Source organism: Labrus mixtus, chromosome 6, assembly GCF_963584025.1.
Source record: "Labrus mixtus chromosome 6, fLabMix1.1, whole genome shotgun sequence".
In the NCBI taxonomy this organism is placed as follows: Eukaryota; Metazoa; Chordata; class Actinopteri; order Labriformes; family Labridae; genus Labrus; species Labrus mixtus.
Window position 1 is genome coordinate 7,759,356 of NC_083617.1, and position 20,203 is coordinate 7,779,558.

Here is a 20,203-nt window from a genome sequence, read left to right on the forward strand (position 1 = left end):
TTATCAAATTAGCATGAATTTATTATTTTTCACATAATAGATTCTTCTCTTGACTAGAAACTTTATAGTCGGGCATGTTTATGATGTCCAAAATATACTTGTAACACACAAACTCACCATCCAATCTGAATAACAAAGCAAACGTAATGGTGATTACTGATGTTACTGGAACACTACAACATACAGTACATCCAAAAATAGGGAAAAATTGTAGTGGGGGAGGGGTGTTGAAATTGTTGCTCAGCCATTGTGTACAATGCCACTGAGTCATCTCTGCATTGTGTTTATAATAACACTAGTTATTTTATTGTGTTATAGGCAAAGAGCACATTGTTCTCTCACACTGTGTCTTTTCTGTTCTGTGAATTTGTGTGAAAATAAGTAACAAGTAAACTTGCCTTTAAGTAATCAATGTCATTCAAATAATTGTGTTCTGCTCATCTGCCGCCTACTTGTTCCTGTGTGAAAGAGGCCATCAGTCAGACACTATTGTGCTTTTTCAGGGCACTTCAAAAACATTCAATAACTGTCGAAAAAGTTTTTCTTTGTGGGTTTTGACAGACTGAATGAATCATGATTGAATTTTTCGGTCTTTCAGCGAAAGAGGGGAATCTGATTACTTTCCAGAAGCAGTGCAGTTATTGCTCGAGTTGGTCTGAAAACAATAAAGCAATTTTTGACGATAAACTCAAAATAACGGCTGCAAACCTCTTCAGGGCTTAAACGAATAGAGATGATAGACGCTGATAATAACTGCCCGCCCTCCCCCCCCATCCACTTCCGTCCTCATCTCAAACTCCTCATCTCGTGCTGGTGTCCTGATATCTGAGGCTTATAATTGATTGATGCAACTCACTAAGAGCTACAGAATGATATAGTAATAGTCATAATTAATGCATTAGGGCCATCTTAAAGTGTCATAACACATCATGAAAGTGCAGAAGTCTGCACTTAAATCCGGTCCCTCCAAACGTGAGGCGTGTTGAGCAGGCACGTGACTAACCGTCTTTCTGAGTGAGTTTCAAAATGACAAACATTTCCTCGAATCTCAATCGTGATAAAACCCACAGCTGACAGCAGGCTTTCTAACAACGCTGCTCAGTTCAGCTCCAGCCCTCGTCTGCCAGTCATTTACCATACTGACCACTTTCTCCTCCACATAACACATCAGACCACTCATAACCAATTATATCTCCTGCATAATATGTGACACTCTGCAAACCCAGGCAGAATTTGCCGGTGTTAAAAAGACAATTTTGGCACCAAATCGTCTTCCGCACTGCGTCTCAAATGAGCTCTCTTCCTCAAAGTGACAGTGCCTGGGGGGAGCTGTGTTCAGACATATTTGCGTTGGTAGCGTTTGAATTAGCCCCTTTGAAGAGAGTAATGCGGATTCAAACTGATGGGGAGGGAAACGTCGGCGAAGGTGCAGGGTTTTATCCACCGCACACGTTCTTTGTGTCCTCGCATCTGCTCAGGGAAGTTCAGGGGGCTTCGGGGGCCTTTTTTCTATTAAGGATCTCATTCGTTTTTTAGCCCTCCGTCACGTCCTCCCCGGGAGCGTCAGCCTGACTTCAAAGGTGTCGGTGAAAACTGTCTTAACAAATTCTATTCCTGGGCCTCCATCCTTTCAAGTGCTGCCTTAGCATGCCGCACAAAACACTCACGCACACACATTGGTTGCTTTTAATTTCATATAAAATATAGATTCAACATTATTAAGTACGGGATCATGCATCACTTGATGTCTATCACCAGGATTTTATGCAAGACTTGGAAGGAAATACAGCTGGCTTCAGCAGCGTATTGTCAAGGCTGATAGTAATGTATTCATTGGCCAACATCATAGGACTTGTCAATGATATTGATTAGTTTTTACAGTATCAAGTAGCATCAAACATCAAACACAGTGATGATGATACATGACAGCAAGCAAGCTCCTATGCATTTAATGTTATGGGGAAGGCACAGTAGGCTTCAGAATGTCAAGGTTCGGTGTGTTAAAACAAGGAGAGGTGGACCCAAATGCAGAATAAACTAAAAGTATTTAATAATCAAACAAAAAGGCCGACGGCAAACTTCCAAGATTCAACAAAAAACACAGGGATCAAAAAATGAGGGAGGACACAGAGGAGCACGAGCAAAAACTGACATACCAACGAACAACATACAAACAACAACGAACTGACACAGAAGGGAAGAAACACAGAGACTAAATAGACATGGGGTAATCAAACACAGGTGAGACTAATGACACAGGTGAAGACAATGAGGGCAAACACAATGGAGGGAAACACACAGAGGAAGGAAGGAACACAAGACAAAGAAACACTGAAATACAAAATAAATACATGAAACACTGAAGACACACAGAACTCAAGAATGAACAAAACACACTAGAACATAAAGAAACACTAAACACTGAAAATACAAAACTAAATAATACCAAATCATGACACAGAAGGCATGCCACGGATGCAAAATTAGTAATAATCACCGCTGGGTGCAGGATAAGACATCAAAACTTTTTCCAAGTAAATGGCAAATTCTAAACAACCAGGTAACAATCAATGCAACATGCAAACAGCTGTTCATTTCATGGGAATTTTAAAGGTCAAAGTTTGGGACTTTGAATATATAGCACAGCTTAGCACACATCTAAGAACTGCATGCTAACATACACACCACAACCATGCTAACACGCCATTAGCTAGTTTGGCATATGAGCATGCTAATATTAGCAACATGACACAAAATAATTAACACAGGTCAGGCTAATGGGAATATCTTTAGTTTGCAGAATACAAATAGGATAAGAAGGACAAAGGACAATTTGATCTAATGACAAGTTAATGCAACTGAAAGGAACATCCAGTTTGTGTTGATTTTGGCACCCCCTGTGGACAACTTTGTCATGCACCTACTATTTGTTTATACACCTAGTTCATTCCATATAGAAACAACAAGCTCCACACAGCTGAGATCAAGGGGCAACCATTGAAGCCACAAACAAAGCCTAAACCCTGTCTTCTCTTATTTCATATTTTTGTTGCCTAGTTCCAGACTTGCCTGCAGTGTGTGTTAGTTTTGTCCCTGTAAGCTCCAACAGAGGCACATTTAAGAGCTGTAACTCCAGGGTGCACTACAGACGGATTATAGAATGACAATGACTTCATTCATGTTTCTCCTCTTTTTTCTCTCTCCCTCAAATGTTCGTCCTTGATTATTGTACTTATCACTTTGATGTTTAGAGCAGGATGGCGCTTATATGAAGTGCTAGACAACTATCTGATGTATTGTTTCCATTCTGTGCCTGGTGGTGTATAGAAATACTTTCAGGGGGGGGGAGAACAAGAACAAAATGAAATAGAAAATTCTCTGAGGGAATGCTTTTGATGTTTTCTGTTCTTTTTATTTTTCAAATAAAAATATATTGCAGAGAAAGAAGCGATAGAAATGAGCCACCCCACTATATCACTTGCGTCTGCCAGTATAAGCACTTTCCATTTTAACCATTCAGCAACACTTTTCTCTCTGAAAAATACCTAAATCATCACAACCCCTGAACCACTGCAGAGCTGTCTTTTTGCTCACTACAAGAGTTCATGTTTATGTTTGGGAGAAGTTGTTTCACTTTGTGGTTAGGTTCTGTATGCAAGCCTCAGCATATGTGAGAGATTCCCTTTTCTGCTGAAATGTTACAGCAACTCAGTAGAGGTTTTGTAGCTGTAACACACATTAAAACCTGACAGACCACTGTCCTGTCCTGTGCCTTGACACATGCCTAGGTACTATCATTCCCCAAAAGAAATAAAAACAAAGATTGAGTATAAAACTGGACTCCCTTTGATAGCATGAGGGAGTTAGCTGTCTGTGCACCCATGCATGTTGCTGCATGCGTGCAGGCACCAAGCACCTACCCTGCATACAAGGAAGTGTGTGATATGTCCAGGGTCTGTTTTGAACTGAATTATTCAGATGTGCTTTCCCTCTTAGTTCCGACCCAGTGGTACATGTTAATGTGAAATTAGTCCCACTTTACCCTGCTGATCTTTATGTGCACATGCTGCTATTACACATCACACTCAACCAGCCCCTGCAACCAGAGCGCTGAATAAATCAAGTTTGCATGGAATCAAGTTGTGTGAATCAAATGGCATGTGAGTTTTCTTCCGGTGTTCTTGACGCAATTTGCACTGATTTCCTAATGATGCTGCGTTGGCAATGTTTGCACACATGCAGTGAAGTATATTAAGTGATCAGTACTTCATGCCTGGAATAACTACAACACAAAAACAAACAGAAAGAAATGTAGAGTGCATTTAGCTAAAACAACCCAGCTAAGCACACAGCACTGCTATTTTACTGCGACTCTTAATGTTTAATCATAATTAAATAACTTAAGCACAGTATGAGTCTGAGCCTCTTCTTAAAACTTGCTTTAACACGAAGGAGTAAGGCTCATTTGATTGAAGGTTTGTTCTGCTATTATCCAGCCTGAGCAGTGGCAACAATAATGCCAAATGAAATGATTCCCTCTTTTGTGCTCTCTAAACTTATTGCAGGAATTTATTCAAAACAATTGTAATGACAAGCTTAGCTGTTCATCCCAATGACTTCATGTTTTGTAAGGTTGCCTTTGATTACCAATACATTTAGTGACACTGTATTACTGTGCAACAAAATCGTATGATGCGGGGCTCTGGCGGCGCAGCGGTTAGTGGCGCGCCCCAAGCGGGCGGCCCAGGTTCGAATCCAACCTGTGGCTCCTTTACTGCATGTCATTCCCCACTCTCTCTCTGTGATTTCCAACTCTATCCACTGTCCCATCTCTCCATTAAAGGCACAAAAAGCCCAAAAGTAATTCTTTAAACATAATTTTTTTTAAATCGTACGATGCAAAACAATACAATATGGTACAGTATGGTAGATACGATACGAGAGGAGAAAGAAAAGACACAATTCCATACGATGTGATACAATACAATTCAATGATACAAGAAAGAAAAGATACGATAAGATTCACATTATTGTACCAGAAGAGATATTTGAATTATACACACATTAATGTCTCCTGGTCTTCATATTTCTGATAAATACATGACAATTATCAATCAATCAATCCAAACTGGTATAGCACCAATTCATAACAAATGTTATCTCAAGACACTTTACAAAAACGCAGGTAAAGACCTCTTTGTTATATTATTTACAAAAACATTTATCCCCCATGAGCACAGAACTAATCAACAGTTACAGTGACAACCGTCAACATGTAAACAGATCAACACACACCATGAACACCACACATTTCATATACTTCTTTTTAACTTTTCTTTGTCTTTTAAATATATTTTTTTTGTCACAATAAGTCTTTAAATGTGCATTAATGAGAGTTTTAATGACCTATGCCCACTTAGATGTGTTACAGTTCAGAAAGGTAAAGTTAACTATGGATAATTTCCTAAATGTAACATTCAGAGAAAAGTTTTCATTATATAGTAATGCAGATTTCACCCTCAAATGGAAGTGTGTGAGGTTAAATGTTATCAACCTTTTGTGAGCTGCTTTTTTAAATTCCTTTCATAATACTTAGATGGATACTTATTATAATTTATAAACAAGGGAGCAGGATAGAAAAACTGTGGTGAAATATTCAACATCGATTTTGCTATTCTATGATCTGGAAACAAAAGGCTTGTACTGTAACAAAAAGGAACACCATAATCCTTAATGCGGGTTCAGGAATAGGACAGAGAACAAAGCAGCAGCTCAACTCATCTGACACGCGAGCCAACCTACTAAGGTAAAAGGAGGCTGCTTTTAAAAACCCCTTCCTCCCTTGCCTCTGTGACCGGTTCAGGCTGCTGGTGTGGGCAATGCAACGTAATATGATGTGATGTGAAGTTTGGCTCTACGTGTTTTTCCCCAGCCCGGAACAGTCCTGAAGGCAGCAAAGCATGAAGGCAGGCGGAAAGGTCTCAGATATGGAAAGCAGTTTGACCTTGTGCGTACAGATTGAAAGCACAAGGGTCGGCGTCAATTATATATCAAAGAGATTTTTTTTTAAGTTTCATTTCACGACCTGTGCTACTTTTCATTCTTGTTGCAGTTTCAGGAAAATGATCTTTCTCCGGCAACAATAAAGAAGGTTTCATTTCTTAAGAGCTTTTTTTTATTTTATTTTTTTTTGTACTTGAGTGCCTTTAAATTGAGTAAACTGTGAAGGTTAAGGCCCCAGCTCAGCAGGACACATTGTTGAATCATGTTTGATGTTGTGCGTTCACCTCAAAGGGCGGCAAGGAGGAAGCTGCCATGTTTGGAGACTGCAGAAGCAAGCCAGCCAGAGCCTGAGCTGTACAGTACTGAGAATAAGAACAAAGCACTCAATGACACAGAGGAAGGAATAACAATGAGTGCCGTGCCGCAGTGTTATGTGATTCTACCGTGTACAAAGGCACAGCGGTTGTGGTTGTGTGTGTGTGTGTGTGTGTGTGTGTGAGGGTTTGGGATTATGATCAGAGTAAAAGGAGCATGTACTGTATATATCATTTCACTAATTACTGCTCCGTGCACTAATTACAATGCAGCAGGGACATGTTTCAACTCTCAGATCCATGCTTATGTAAAATCTCTATATGACTTTCGTTGTCAATCACACACACACATGCACACACACACACACACACACACACACACACACCTACAAACACATGCACATGCACACACACACACACGAAAGAGAGAAAAAAAAGCATGTTCTTCTTCTCCCTGTCTTCCCTTTGAAAATCCAATCTGCTCCCAGTGCTCTCCATACAGCTGTCACTCCTCGCTTTCTTCTCCCTCTTTCGCCCTCGCCTTGACTCATCCTTGCCAAAATGTCTGGAAAGCTATACCAAAAATAAGACAAGCGTATTCTACATCAGAGGATGTGTTTTTTTTTTCTGAAAGAAAATCATAAAAAAAATGTTTTGTAGTCCCTCAGATTGAAAGTTATTAGGTTGATTTATGGGACAGGCTGATGTGTAAATCCAATTTATGACCGCAACGAATTAAGATTTCATCAAGATGCCAAGAAGATACAAACTTGAAGGTTGGCTTTGGATTTTTCAGGGATAAACTATAAACCATGCAGCCAGCCTTCTGTACATTTTGCATATTTTATTCCAAAGAAGCTTTGCTGACCAGAGAAACTGGGTTACATATGTCATAACAAACTTCATGAAAGTGGAAGGAACACTTCTAAGCTCACAAGTTTCTGGGCAGCTCAGCATGCTAATGAGAAGACAGCACAGAAGCATACATCTCACTGCATAAACTGAAGGAAAAAATCCTTTATAACTCGCCTAATCTCCCTGTGTTAATAGTTGTGAACAAAAAAAGACAAAGCGGCTACTTTATTTGGTTTATTTTTACCTACCTTGGTCCAAAAATGACAATTTCACACTACAAAGCGCTGAATAATAAGTGCCAGAAATAAATGCCTTTTCAAAAAATGTTCCACAGAAACCGTCTACCTCTGTCATTTTCATTAACTACTAAATTGGGCTCATAGTTTTGGAGGCAAAAAGACATTCATTTGTATGCACATAACTTAAAAAAACTGCTTAGATGTGCATGTTGCCTGAGAGGCAACAATGTGGCACAAAGGAATCTCAGTTTGCCACCACACTGCCGCTGTGTAAAGAACTATAATTGTTACAAGTACAGAGGACCGCCGGACTAGATTTATTCTGCAGCTCTGTTCAAACTTAACCTAGATTTAAGTTTATGTCAAACTCAGTGTGATTCAGTGGGAGGTTTCTATTTGATTCTACATTCCAAAAAAATAAAGCGACTATTACTAAGCACAAGCTTGAGATAGTTTTATGGTGTAGTACTGTAATCCATCATTAGCTGTTCAGGTTACACTTGCCTCCCTCTTTGTCATGAATCCATTTCCATCCACTAAGGTCTTTTGCCAAGTTTTTGGTTGAAATCCCCGTCTGACAGGGACTTTCTATGTGGAATTTGCATGTTGACCCCTTGCATGCGTGGGTTCTCTCTCAGACCAAAGAGATGCTTGTTGGGATAACTGGATGTAGGTGTGAATGTGAAGTGTGACTGTTTGTTTGTCTCCGTTTGTCAGCCCTGTGACTGACCGGCGACCCTGCCACTAGCCAAATGACAGCTGGGATCAGCTCCAGCTCACCGCGACCTCCAACGGGACAATCAGTACAGATAAATGGATGAATGGATGGAAGGTCTCTTGTCTTTCCAATCTGTAAGACATCTACTGGATGAAATCACAATATGACCTCACTATATCATCAGATATTGAGGAAACGTTCTATGTTGAAGTGCTGGCTTGACTGACAACAATGCAGCAGACGTTTGTCCTTCTTCTAAGTTTTGATTATGGTCCGGATTGGTCTGTATTTGTTTTGACCACAGAAGGTAGAAGGCAAACGGCTGTCTTTGACACCCCTTGGTTACATGACGTCAACACGGTAAACCAACAGGTGTTGCAGCGATGGTAGGGTCAAGCTAACTGCTTCAGATATAACTGATTCTTCCAGACCTAAAAAGCCTCGTTTCCAAGTAAGCTCCCCAACCAGAAACGTGGAAAAAGTAGGACAAATGTTGGAGATGCTTTTGAAAAATGGAGAGAGGTTAGAATGCAGAAAGGTGACAAGATGGATGCAGAGCTGGACAAACACAAAGCTCTCTCCAATGTTTTGACTTTAGACTGAAGTACAAATTGTAAACGCTACATGTCAGAGTTACATATTGCTATTTTAACCTTTCCTCTATATGCCCTTTCCCCTGCTACACACCAGTTTGTCATCATCTTATTTACCATTAATTGCACATGTTTGGCTGTAATGATTTGTGCTTGGGTCCTACGTTACTGCCTGCACTACCAATTGTGACAAAGGAGCAGCTGGCTCAAGAGGAAAGTCCTATGGGTCAGGTTTTCACTAATCCAAGATCCTTGGTAGGAGTGCTAAAGAGTCATTTTTCAATTGTCCCCTTATCCAATAATAGGTTTGATTTCCCTATTTTTCCATGGTAACTGAGGCAAAGGAACCTGATCACCATAAAATATCAGCAGGACACATTCAGATCCTGAATTTGAATAAAAGCACAGGTATTTTCAAATAGATAACTTTGGCCCATATGGGGTTTTTTTCTAGGCTGCGTAAACATACTAAAATGAAAATGACAGATATGACAAAGGAGACACCGGACAAAGAGTGTCCCCTAAAATACTTAGGTGTTATCAGCAAAAAGCACTGAAAAAACCTTCGCTCTCCTGCAGAAGAATGGCCCCTGTGACTGACAGGTGATCGGACTGATGTCATTGGGATTATACCATTAAATGGAGCGACCATAGACTGTGAATATTACGATGTTTGCAAGCTATATCAGACATGCGACTGGAGATGCACGGTTACACACTTCACATGAGTCCTTCTCCACAATCACCTGACAAACACATCCTCCAATTTGGTTGGTCTATTTAAGCTGAAAAATGTCCAGAGTCTCCGTCTGCTCTGTCAGTGCCACTGCTACTCTGCATCAATACTGCGCTCATATACTTTCTGCCCCACCACCGCCGCCCCAGCATCCACCTGCAGGCTCCAACTAGAGTCGTTTAAGATATTATCAAAGCATGTCAAATAAATCTGTAAGGTGTGATGAGGTATAGATTAAAAACTCAAACTATGTCCTGCAGCTGCAGTAAACACTTCAAACATTAGCCGTCTGACTGAACTCTGTATAAATTCCTGTGATACAACACTGAGCACTGTTTTCTTGTTTTAGCTGGTCAAGATCGAGCCAATTTATTTTATTTTTACTTTATACACAGCTCTGTAGTTCAGTCGAGGGGTGGCGTCTTGATTCATGGGTAAGAAAAGAAAAGAAGAAAAAACTGCTATATACGTATTTACTTTTTAAATATTAGATAGTTTAACTGCTTTCAGTCTCAAACAGCTCTTCAAAAGGAAACCCAGAAAGGAGTCATAATCCCTCTAAGGAGGAACTCCTAACAATTCACAGACACAAGAAAACTAGAAAATCTGATCACAGAAATTCACTCCATGTAGACACAGCCCCTTTGTTATGGTGTCATCTAAAAAGAAAAGCCTTTTCAAACTTTGTAAATGGTTGGTTTATGATGAAATATTTTACCTGCCAAGTAATTGTAGAGGAGAGAGAAATATTTCCAACTTAAGCCCAATAATAAAATATCAAAATATAGACATGCTGCAGAAGATATACTCTCCACTACTGACCATAAAAAACGAGCTCAGGCACGCACGATCGATGGGCAATATTATTGCTGGATCATCACTCCACATCTCATCTGCAGTCGTGAGCTTTATGGAGAGTATGAAACGTTGCGATAACCCATATAGGCTGTTAAATGATTTTTTTTCTGTGCAATAAGCTTATTGTACACAACAAGCTGAGAAATCAGCACACTGAGGATTACCTTAAACTGCTGCTTTCTCTGCATTGAAGGAGGCGACGGGCGTTTTCAGCACTTTATGAAAAAAAATGCCCTCGAATGCCTGAGTGAAATGTCGCACCAGGCAGCTTGGGGACACCCAGAGAGGACTTCATCCTCCAGGTGAACTGTAATTCTGTTGGCATCCCACAGGAATTGCTGGAGGAAAGTGATGGGGAGGACGACATCTGGTGGATTCAGAGTAATCCCAGTCACAATATTCAATGTTTTGTGTTATTTTAAGATGAAGCCCTTCCTGTGTTTTTCATGTACTCAGTGGTGATCCCATGTTTCTGACTGGGCTGTGAGAAAACCTGTTAGAAAGATTGATATAATAATGTTCATGTTGCATGTCGAGACCATTCACTACTTGAGAGAGCTGTGTTGAAAAAAGAGCAGTTGCAATGACAGACAGATTTTCAATCCAATCCGTTTTTCTGTGATTGCATGAAACCTGCCTGAGAAGTTGGACATTTGCGTTAGAGATGAAAACTCATAAGCTATCACTCAGTATATTTGGTATATCTGGCTGAAATGACAAGTTAAACATGACAAGCAAAGACCAACATTAGTAACTATTTGTCTTTTATAACAAGTCTGCCCTTTAAGCCTATACACAAACATACCCTGAATTTTAAAAGTTTTCTGTGGCCAAGTCTGTGCCATGCATGACAAGTATGAACGTCCTGGCTCATTTTTTGTGGCCCTCTCTTCCAAAATTAAACCTTGTGTGCCATCTAGTGGCTGCAAATCGACTCACATGATGGTGTTAGTCCTAGACTTGACCACTAGAGGGCAGCATTTGTGAAAGAAGCAGCAGGATTCATCTCTGTTTGAGGCTATAACAGCTTTTTCACTAAAGGCTCTGTGATTAAACTCACCAGAACAGCGTGCACAGGGAAACAAAATATGTAATAGCTTTATATATATATATATATATATATATATATGTTCATCCAACAAATACTCATTAGTTGTCCCTTAGCGAGGCAGTTAACATCCAACTGGTTCAGTACAGCTGCCAAGTGATAGATTGTGGCTGAAAGCTGTAGATTCTGGGGGAGAATGTGCATAAACTGTAAATACATATCACAGGGCAACAATAAAAATAATGTTTATCTAAGGTGTATATTGCTTTAAGTCGTTATAAAACGTGTGTTTCTTTTACCTGCACATTTATTTTCTTCTCATTATATTTTCTTTAGATAAGTGTTACTGATTCAAAATGGTCATTAAATAAAATGCAAACAAGATACAAAGAGACTCTTTATTACAAGAGATCTAAAAATTACACATCAAACAGTGTGGTGAAAAAAAAAAGCTCATAAAGTTTCCAGCATTCTGATAACATGGGTAACAATTACTCATAGGCAGTGGACTTTCACACTGTTGCCTCACATAGTCGAATGAGAACATTTAAGTGTTTACTTTCCTGCAGTTTTCTCGAAGCAGATTCGACCATGTGACTCTTCGCTTTCAATAACAACAAACCAGTGACCCGCTGAAACATGTGAATCATTACATTTGAGTCAAAGCCTCCGACAGTACATTTTACTATTGCATTTTTACTACATACATCCTGGATTAAGCCCTACAACACTTTATTTGAACTACTTAAGGCTAATAAACATACACGGCGTCACCTCACCCACATCATTAATGGCTTCCCGTGGCTATAACAGCTGAATCCTGCATCACTGTCCAGTATTAACAGTATACAAGACGAGTGTGATTGTGAGTGGTAGGATGTGTTTAAGGTCAACACATAAGGCAGTTATTGAGAGGCAACCACAATGTTGAGTGCCTTGCATAATTATTTATCCCCCTGTAAGGCTTCCATGTGTTATCATGTGATTCCAACTGATATTTAAACAGAATGTATTGGTGTTTCATGGAATGAACCAACAAAAAACATCTATAGCTGTTTTCACAAATGCACAAAACTCCTGAAAAAGTACTGAATAATTCACCACAACTTCACCCAAAGTTTCTTACTTAAAAGCCCCTTTAGTAAAATGTCTGCAGGGTGAGCCTTTGTATGAGCAAGCAAGATAGGTGGTGGGGGTAAAATCATTTCTAATAAAAAATATTTATTTTGGGGGGGGGGGGGGGGTCCTGAGGTAAGATGTGACTTTTAAAAAACAACAATAGCTCGGACTTGCTGCAGTAAATACAAGGGGGGCTGGCAGGAAAAACTCTGCGTTAAGTCAGAGTTAAGAATGTGGCTGTTTGCGTTCACACATAGGCTACAGCTCCTCATGGAAATATTTTTCAGAAGTTTTTCAGGACTTTTCTGCACGTGTGAAAGCCCCATTTGACTGATCTTGTTTTTTTAAATCAAAACAACCAATACGTCTATTTAAATTTGAGTTGGTAACACAGGTTGATGCTGATTCAAGGTATTGTAAAGCTGTGATTTACCAGGAGCCACTCAGAGGTTTGCTGTCAAGTAGATGGAGAGGTGTCTCCCAGCATCTGATTAGAGCTCTCAGGCCTAGTCTGTTGTGTTCTTTCACCCCAAAATACAGCTTCGCTTATAACTGTAAAGGTGTTGCTTGAACTGAGAATTCAGCCTAGGTTAAGTTTCTGAACACATCAGGGCATCTTTCAGGAGAGTCTCACAGATTGTGCACACTCAGACTTTGCTAGTTTCCTTCTACAAAGAGATGTCAGTGGAGTATTCTGTGGAGGTATCTCTCTGGGTTGTTCTCTCCACCTCTCCTCAGTCCTGATCCGGCTCTACCTGGTCTCTCAGACGTCCCTGCAGGGCCCTGAGTCTCAGTATCGCGCCCTGTAGTCCCTAAAGAGGTACGTCGGTGAGGCTCTGGACTGCTGCCCGCCTCAGAATCGTTCTCCTCTGCGGTATCCTTCCCCTGGCTGCTTGGCGAGCTCTCCCCGATCCTGAACATGAATATTTTTGTTCAAAACATGGATACCATCTGATAAAAAAGGTCATTGTTTATTGTTGTGAATGTAAATGTAATCAAATCATGTTGACAGATTTTCGTACTTGAGGTGATGGAAGGCTCGTAGCCAGTGGGACCCCAGTACTTCTCTCCCGTTACTCCTCAGTCCTCTCCTGTGACTCCGGGCCCTCAGTCCTATCAGGGCCTGGGCCAGTTCTGCCTCGTCCCCGTGGCCCCACACCACCTGGGCCCTCTGCTCGGCGTCCTGGTCGCCCGCCGCCCTGAACAGTCTCTGGAGCTGCCACAGATTCACGTTGCTGAAAATGTTCCCCGAGCCGGCCTTCCTGCTCCTCCTGTCAGCAAGCCGCCACAGCGAGGAGGGGCCCGCCACCAGGGAGGCAGGAGGAGTCGAGGCGGGTCCGGTATCCATCCGGAGAAACACTGGAAGAGGTGGCATACACTGTGGAGAAATCAGGAAGAGATTCGTCTCGTTATGCTTATAAAAGAAACATATTATTATGATACGGATAGTTATAGCTATTTAACTTTAAATCAACACATAATGCCTCTTGACCAATTAAATCCCTTTGATGCTTTATTGAGCAATATAACAAGAGAAGGAGTGATGCTACACTGAATGTCAGAAGGGATGTGATTCTGTCATATTTTTGATCTGCAGAGTCCCAAGAAACGCCCTTTCATGAACACCTACGCACTTTATATTGACAGGACTGATGATGATGACGATGATTATGATGATGACGACGATGATGATGATGATATTGAGGATGGCGTTGTTGTTGGTTAGAATATTCATAAAGCTGTCAGTACTGTCAACTCTGCAAATTTTGATGGAGAAATCTGAGTATGATCCAGGAGGGCGATAGACTATAATAAATAAACCTGGATGAAAGGTTTTCCATACTGATTGAGAAGTTCTTAGGACAAGGCTTTTTTTTTTTTTTTTTTTTAAATAAGCATAATTTAGTTCTGGTCTAAGGTTGATGAGACACTCAAACACCTCGGCCAGTGTCTCAGTGTATACAACTATAATAATGACTGGGAGGAGTGGATTCATTCTGACATACTCATCCTCAAACAGCCAGGTTTCAGATAGACAAAGTTAATCAACATGATTATCTGTTATCAGATCATGAACTAACTTCATCTGACAGCATCATGATTATTTATATCCATGTCTCCTTCAAACAGGTTACATGTACACATGCTGAATGAGAAATATTTTCCTGTTTTTTTCAGACTTTTGTGATGTGTTTATTGTGAACACTTGCATTGTGATAACATTAGGATTTATTGTGCAGCCCTAGTTAAAGGTCACAGTGCTTATGTACCGAAGGAACAGTCACAGAATACCTCTTATCCAATCAGATCGCTTGGTCAGAAATAACTGCTGCATAACCGACAACAATCAGAACACAACATCTTGAGTAAACTAAAGCGACGTCATAACACTTTAAACATGACACCAACAGCCAGCTTCAGCTCCTCTGCTCTGATTCTTTAATCCTTCTTTAGGAAGTGAGTGCCTTAAAGCCCATTAAAGTGCAGATGGCCACTACTCCCATATGTTTTTAAGTGGGACAGTAACAGGTTGGGATGAACTCAGGAGCGACTAAGATCACCTGCATGTGTGTCAGCAGCCTCTCAACTCAAGCGACCTGCTTTCAGTCAGAAAAAAATAATCTGAAGGTCTGTTTACTGGATTTGTTTAGAGCTTTCAATGGCAGATGGTCTCACAGACGAAGCACCAAGGTTTCTTCAATCAGGATGATATTTACACATTCTTCTCACTGCTCTTTTAGCATGTTTTGGCAAAAGACGAGAACAAAGGGAAACTGTAGTCCTACATCACACACGCACAACACACTGGGTTTTCCCACAGAAAAGTAGAAGCGTCTTTTCATAGGGGCTGCCATCCATTAAGTCAGAGCTAAAGGCTAGCAGGGGGATAAAGAAAATGACTATGTAAAGGGTTATACGACAAAATCTTAAATAAAATGAAAACATGTAACAACTACTCTAACAGTAGAGTCTTTGAATAAATATGACAGGTTATAATCTTGGGGGGAAAAAAACGAGAAGAGAAATCAAAATAGACTATATCACAATGTCTGCAACCTAGAGATAACTTTAAAAAACTGAATAGTTCTAACAATCTTCTAACAGTTTTTTTGTTGTTGCTTGTATCTATATTAGATCTATGTTTCCAACCAAGCAACCACATAATCATCTTAAACACCTACTTTTTATTTAAATCCCATCATCTTAGGGGTCAGTGAGAGTTCAATTTAGTGAACAATACACCGAGGGGGGAAACCCTGAATACACTTTATGATCCATTATTTACATGACTCTGTGCAAATCTCATAAACTGCCAGTAGGTTATTTGAGGAGAGGACTGAAGTTTTTGCTATTTGAAATAATCAATGTGTGACTCGACCCTGCATAGACACTTACACAACCACAGCACCTATTTTGTTGCATTAGAAGTAGGTTACCATTGACTAGGCTTCTCCATTATCGCCCTCTCACTGGTTTGTTGTCAGTCTGGTGACATTTTGCTGTTTGCATAACATAACACTGCTGCAGAACCAGAGCTTCCATTATATAAAAAAACCTCTCCCAGCATAAAGAGGTATAAATCATCTTTGGATTATTCTTGGTCCTTTAATTAGGGACACAAAAACGACAGGGCTTCTTTCAGTGCTGCCTCTGCTCCATGCTGTTGTTCATTTTGGTTGTGGCTGAAGAAGGCAGTGAACCAGGAATCCCGTGAGAGTCATGTGAGGAACGAAAGGACAATGTGCTTACCAGAAGATTTACGGAGATGTTCAGGACTCTGTTGCTCCTACTGCATCTGTCTCCGCGTCGCTCCTTTTCCAAATGAGAGCTTCTCACAATGGCTGAATGTACGCAGGGGGAAAAAGTCTTGTTTATCCAGCCTTACCTGCAGCTCATTTCTGTCCTTGAGACGCCTGTCAATCAAAAAAATCAGTGTCGTGAATGGACCAATGAGAACAGAGAGGTCGTCTTTCTGCTCCTTCCAGGGCTGGGATAGAGCTTTATATCGACCAATCGCTTGTTAAAGAGAGGGACACGGGAGGTGGACACGCCCCCTTGGCCACGTAGGGTGTGCGCGCTGAAATCCATTGACGTCAATGAGGCCGGCTGGCACGAGAGGCGTCTGTCAATTATAAGAGAGGGAGGTAACATGTGAGCATCCTGCACTGAAACACGCACACAGGATGACGCAGTATGAGCTCCTCGACATCAATAATAACAGAACTTCAACTTACAAGAAAAAGTATGAGTAGGCCTAGTTAAAGTTGAACATTTCTAGCCTATTCAAAACAGGAGAATCATATTTATAGAAAAAGAGGAAGTTATTGGGTAAACTTTGGTAGTCAAAACAGATGGTGTTCCTATGGTAAAAGCACAAAAAAAAACAAAGCAGTATATAAAAAGAGACTTCTCCAAAAAGTTAAAGACATCATACAATAAAAACATAAACAACATGCAAACTCTGTCTGCACTCTCTGTACCTTTTGTGTCCTACATTATGACGTTCAAGGTCTCTTCAAGGCTTTAAAAAAATGTTTTGGTTACTTGTAAAATAAAAAAATCCAGTTCTCATTCTAAGTTTTAGACCTTTAAAAAAAAAAAATCTGACCTCATCCCAATTCTGGTTGAAATCTGTCAGGAGAAAGGTCACACAGCCCGGGGGAAGGTCCTGCATGGGGAAACTCATCAGAAGACTGGATGAATGGCCATGGATGAATCCCGCAGGACATGGGAGGAGGAGGAGGAGGAGGCTTTGAATTACGGGCCGCCCCCTCTCCATCACCCCCCCCCCCCCCCCCCCCCCCCCCAAACACAAACGCTACATTGACCAGAGGAAACGGAAAAGACGAAACATACAAGAAGCTTTTGCATTTCAAAACCCCGGGGCTGTAGAAAGAACAGAGAGTTCCTTTTTTTTAAACCTATCCTTTTCCACTTTTGGCTTCATCCTCACACCACTTTACCCGGACTTCCTCTTCCGTTATTTCCACACTTTAACTCACTTCTACCCAGCTGTTTGCAGCTGGCACAAAGCATCCGCCCTGTTTGGGGGAAAAAGGTGACCGATAGTTACCGGAGGCGGAGAGAGATGTCACCCCAACCTCCACAGACGCCGCAGGTGAGGAAGAACATCGTGAAGTTCCTCAAGACTTTCCTGGGAATCATCCGGATCCTGCAGATTGTTTTCGGAGCCGGACTTTGGGTCACCATCGCCGCCAACAAATACGAAGGATCCATTCACTTCGTCCTGTTCGTCGCGGTCCTCTTCTGGCTCCTCACCCTCGCTCTCTTCTTCCTCACCCTCCTGGATAAGCAGGACTTGGTGCCAATGCTGGGTGGGGAGCGCTGGTTGTGCACCAACTTGGCGCACGACGTGGCCGCCGCCGCGCTCTACGTGCCGGCCATCGGGGTCATGATCTACAAGACGGATCGCTACTCGTACTGCAACCTGGAGCAGTACGAGCACCCGTGTCTGTACAAGGTCTACCTGACGGCCGCCGTGTTCGCCTGCCTCTGCTGCCTGGCTTACCTGCTGTCTGTTATTTATGACGCGTGCAGGAAGTGTCGGGGAGAACAGACGGTCATCTGATGGGACTGATGGCTACAGGGAGGGTGTGATGAGGTTGGGTGGGGGGGGGGGGGTTATCCACAGCAATATGATGAATAGTTAACTTCACTGTAATTTAACTCAACATGCTTTTCTCTATTATCTCCAGCATTTCACTTTGATGAATGATACAAACCCATTCGCCATCACTCTGTGGCCTTACAGTCAGCCTATCCAAAGAGATGCTGACATGAAAATGCCAAAGCAGAACCTTTTATTTTCCCAGAATGGTACTTTGATTAGAAATTGTAGGAGTACTGCAAAGAATTGAACCAACTTTAAAGGTAGGAGTGCCTTGTGTTTGCCGGGTGTTGTTTTAAGTCATGCTTCCCAGAAAATGAATGTAACATCCTTTGTAATAAGCATTATGATCGTCCTAATGCACCAAAAGTATAATATAGACTACATCATTTTGACAGTATCTAACTTCTTTAGATGTTTGTTTTTAATCCAATACTGGCCTCACTATCTGCATCCAATACAGCCTCAAATGTAGAATCTGGTATCAGACAGTATGCAGCTAAATGCACCCACCATAATATATTAGCATCACCGAAAATCCATGTGAATTTTCATGCAATGGTACAAAAAATTGTGCAATTCTTGCAAAGAGCGAATTATTCGTCGAAGCTAGCAAAATGTCAGGAGTCATTGTAATTCCACCATTTTTAAATTTGGCTGGTATCAGAAGGGTACTAGGTATGGACTTAATGTAAAGTCAATATCAGAAAAAGTATTGGAAGATCTTTTTTTGTGTTGACATTGAGATAGCAAAGCAGATCCTCGTTCAGTGGCCTAAAACTATTAAGGATATGAATCTGATTGGAATTGTGTTAGGAGGAGAAAGTATTAAGGATATTTATATAGGCATAAGTGTTTGTCTAAATGTCTCGATGAAGTCATGTCTCAGTCCCTTAATGGTTTTTCTAATAGTTTAGCATAACCTCCCCTAACAAAAAGCTTTAGAATATCTACGTGGACTTTTTATAATGTGCTAAAGCAAATGTAAAGTTTACACCACACTGCTCCCTTAAAATCCTTTTATACATTTGTGTTGGTAACTATCTGTATTAAAAGTTTCACAGGATCAGGGTTTTTTTTTTCTTTTACAAGGGGTTCTTTTTTTCATCACCTTTTTTTAAAGTATATATTTTTATGTATTTACATGTTTTTCTAACTATACTGAAAAGCTACCAAAGCGTGATGGTCTACAACACTTCACGGTGTTATTCTGTCTGGCTAAAAAAAAGGTTGCAAAAAAAAAGTTTTATCCAGTGCCTTCTGTCAAAGTGCTGTTTACATTTAGAAGGTTGTTTGGATTGTTTTGATTGGTGCTACAATGTGTATGCTGAACAAACATAAACCTTTGAGTGTTCATTATGTCAAACCAAAGAGCAAAAACATGCAAGAATAAAGACCAGAAAGTGAAAGGTTGTGGCATGTTTCTTTAGTTTTGATCATGTGTTGGTACTAAAGTCTACTGGAGGAAAATGTTTATCGGATGGTTTGTTACTATGAGTTAAAACAAACTGAGACGAAGAGCTTGGCTGCGTGTGCTCATTGTGCTTTTGGTGGCTTTCTGTAAATGAAACCCAGATTTAGAGGGACTAATGACTTGAGCCCTCAGGAACTTCCTGTTGGGAGATAAAAGCCTCGGCCAATCAGCAGGGATCATTTATATGCTACGCTTCTTGACCACATGAAAGACGGAGATCCTCAGACCTATCTGTGTCTATTAAAGACAACGAGCGAGTCACACACGCACAGACAATGTGTATGCATGTGCTTTGTGATAGAAAGTGTTTATTGCATTGTGTGTCATCGTACTGTTAGAAAAAACAAAAGTGTGTGTGTGATCTGGAAAGAGGCTTGCTCTTACCGGAACAGTCCGTTGGGGGGCTCTGGAGGTGGGCTGATGTTCAGCCAATGAAAACGAAGCCAAGCAGTGGAAGATGATTCAGTGTCGTCTGTTCCAGCCAGTGCTCAGCTCTCAAGAAAAATTCTTGTTGCTTAAATACAGTGTGAAAAACAAGAAAAGAACCATTACTATGTGTGAAGAGCTGTGTAATTCTCTGATAAATTTATGTTTATGCTTTGCACACTTGTTGCTGG

The 20,203-nt window shown here is 40.8% G+C and overlaps 2 protein-coding genes across 2 annotated transcripts; one reads left to right on the top strand and one right to left on the bottom strand.

Annotated features, from left to right (window-relative positions):
- Positions 1-11,748: 11,748 nt before the first annotated feature.
- On the bottom strand, positions 11,749-17,698 carry avpi1 (arginine vasopressin induced 1). Its single transcript, XM_061039784.1, has 4 exons — positions 17,558-17,698; positions 16,234-16,606; positions 13,506-13,861; positions 11,749-13,396 (listed from the first exon to the last, which is right to left on the bottom strand). Exons 3-4 carry the CDS (start codon positions 13,856-13,858, stop codon positions 13,165-13,167), a joined length of 585 nt encoding a protein of 194 aa, XP_060895767.1. The 5' UTR covers positions 13,859-13,861; positions 16,234-16,606; positions 17,558-17,698; the 3' UTR covers positions 11,749-13,164.
- On the top strand, positions 17,573-19,521 carry marveld1 (MARVEL domain containing 1). Its single transcript, XM_061039785.1, has one exon. It carries the CDS (start codon positions 17,573-17,575, stop codon positions 18,071-18,073), a length of 501 nt encoding a protein of 166 aa, XP_060895768.1. The 3' UTR covers positions 18,074-19,521.
- The last annotated feature ends 682 nt before the right edge of the window (positions 19,522-20,203 follow it).

Bases quoted from the DNA above. Each gene is read 5' to 3' on its own strand.
- marveld1 (XM_061039785.1), top strand. From the start codon at position 17,573: ATGTCACCCCAACCTCCACAGACGCCGCAGGTGAGGAAGAACATCGTG.
- avpi1 (XM_061039784.1), bottom strand. From the start codon at position 13,858: ATGCCACCTCTTCCAGTGTTTCTCCGGATGGATACCGGACCCGCCTCG. The intron at 13,397-13,505 runs GTACGAAAATCT...ATTCATGTTCAG, and splicing joins CGAGCCTTCCATCACCTCAA to GATCGGGGAGAGCTCGCCAA.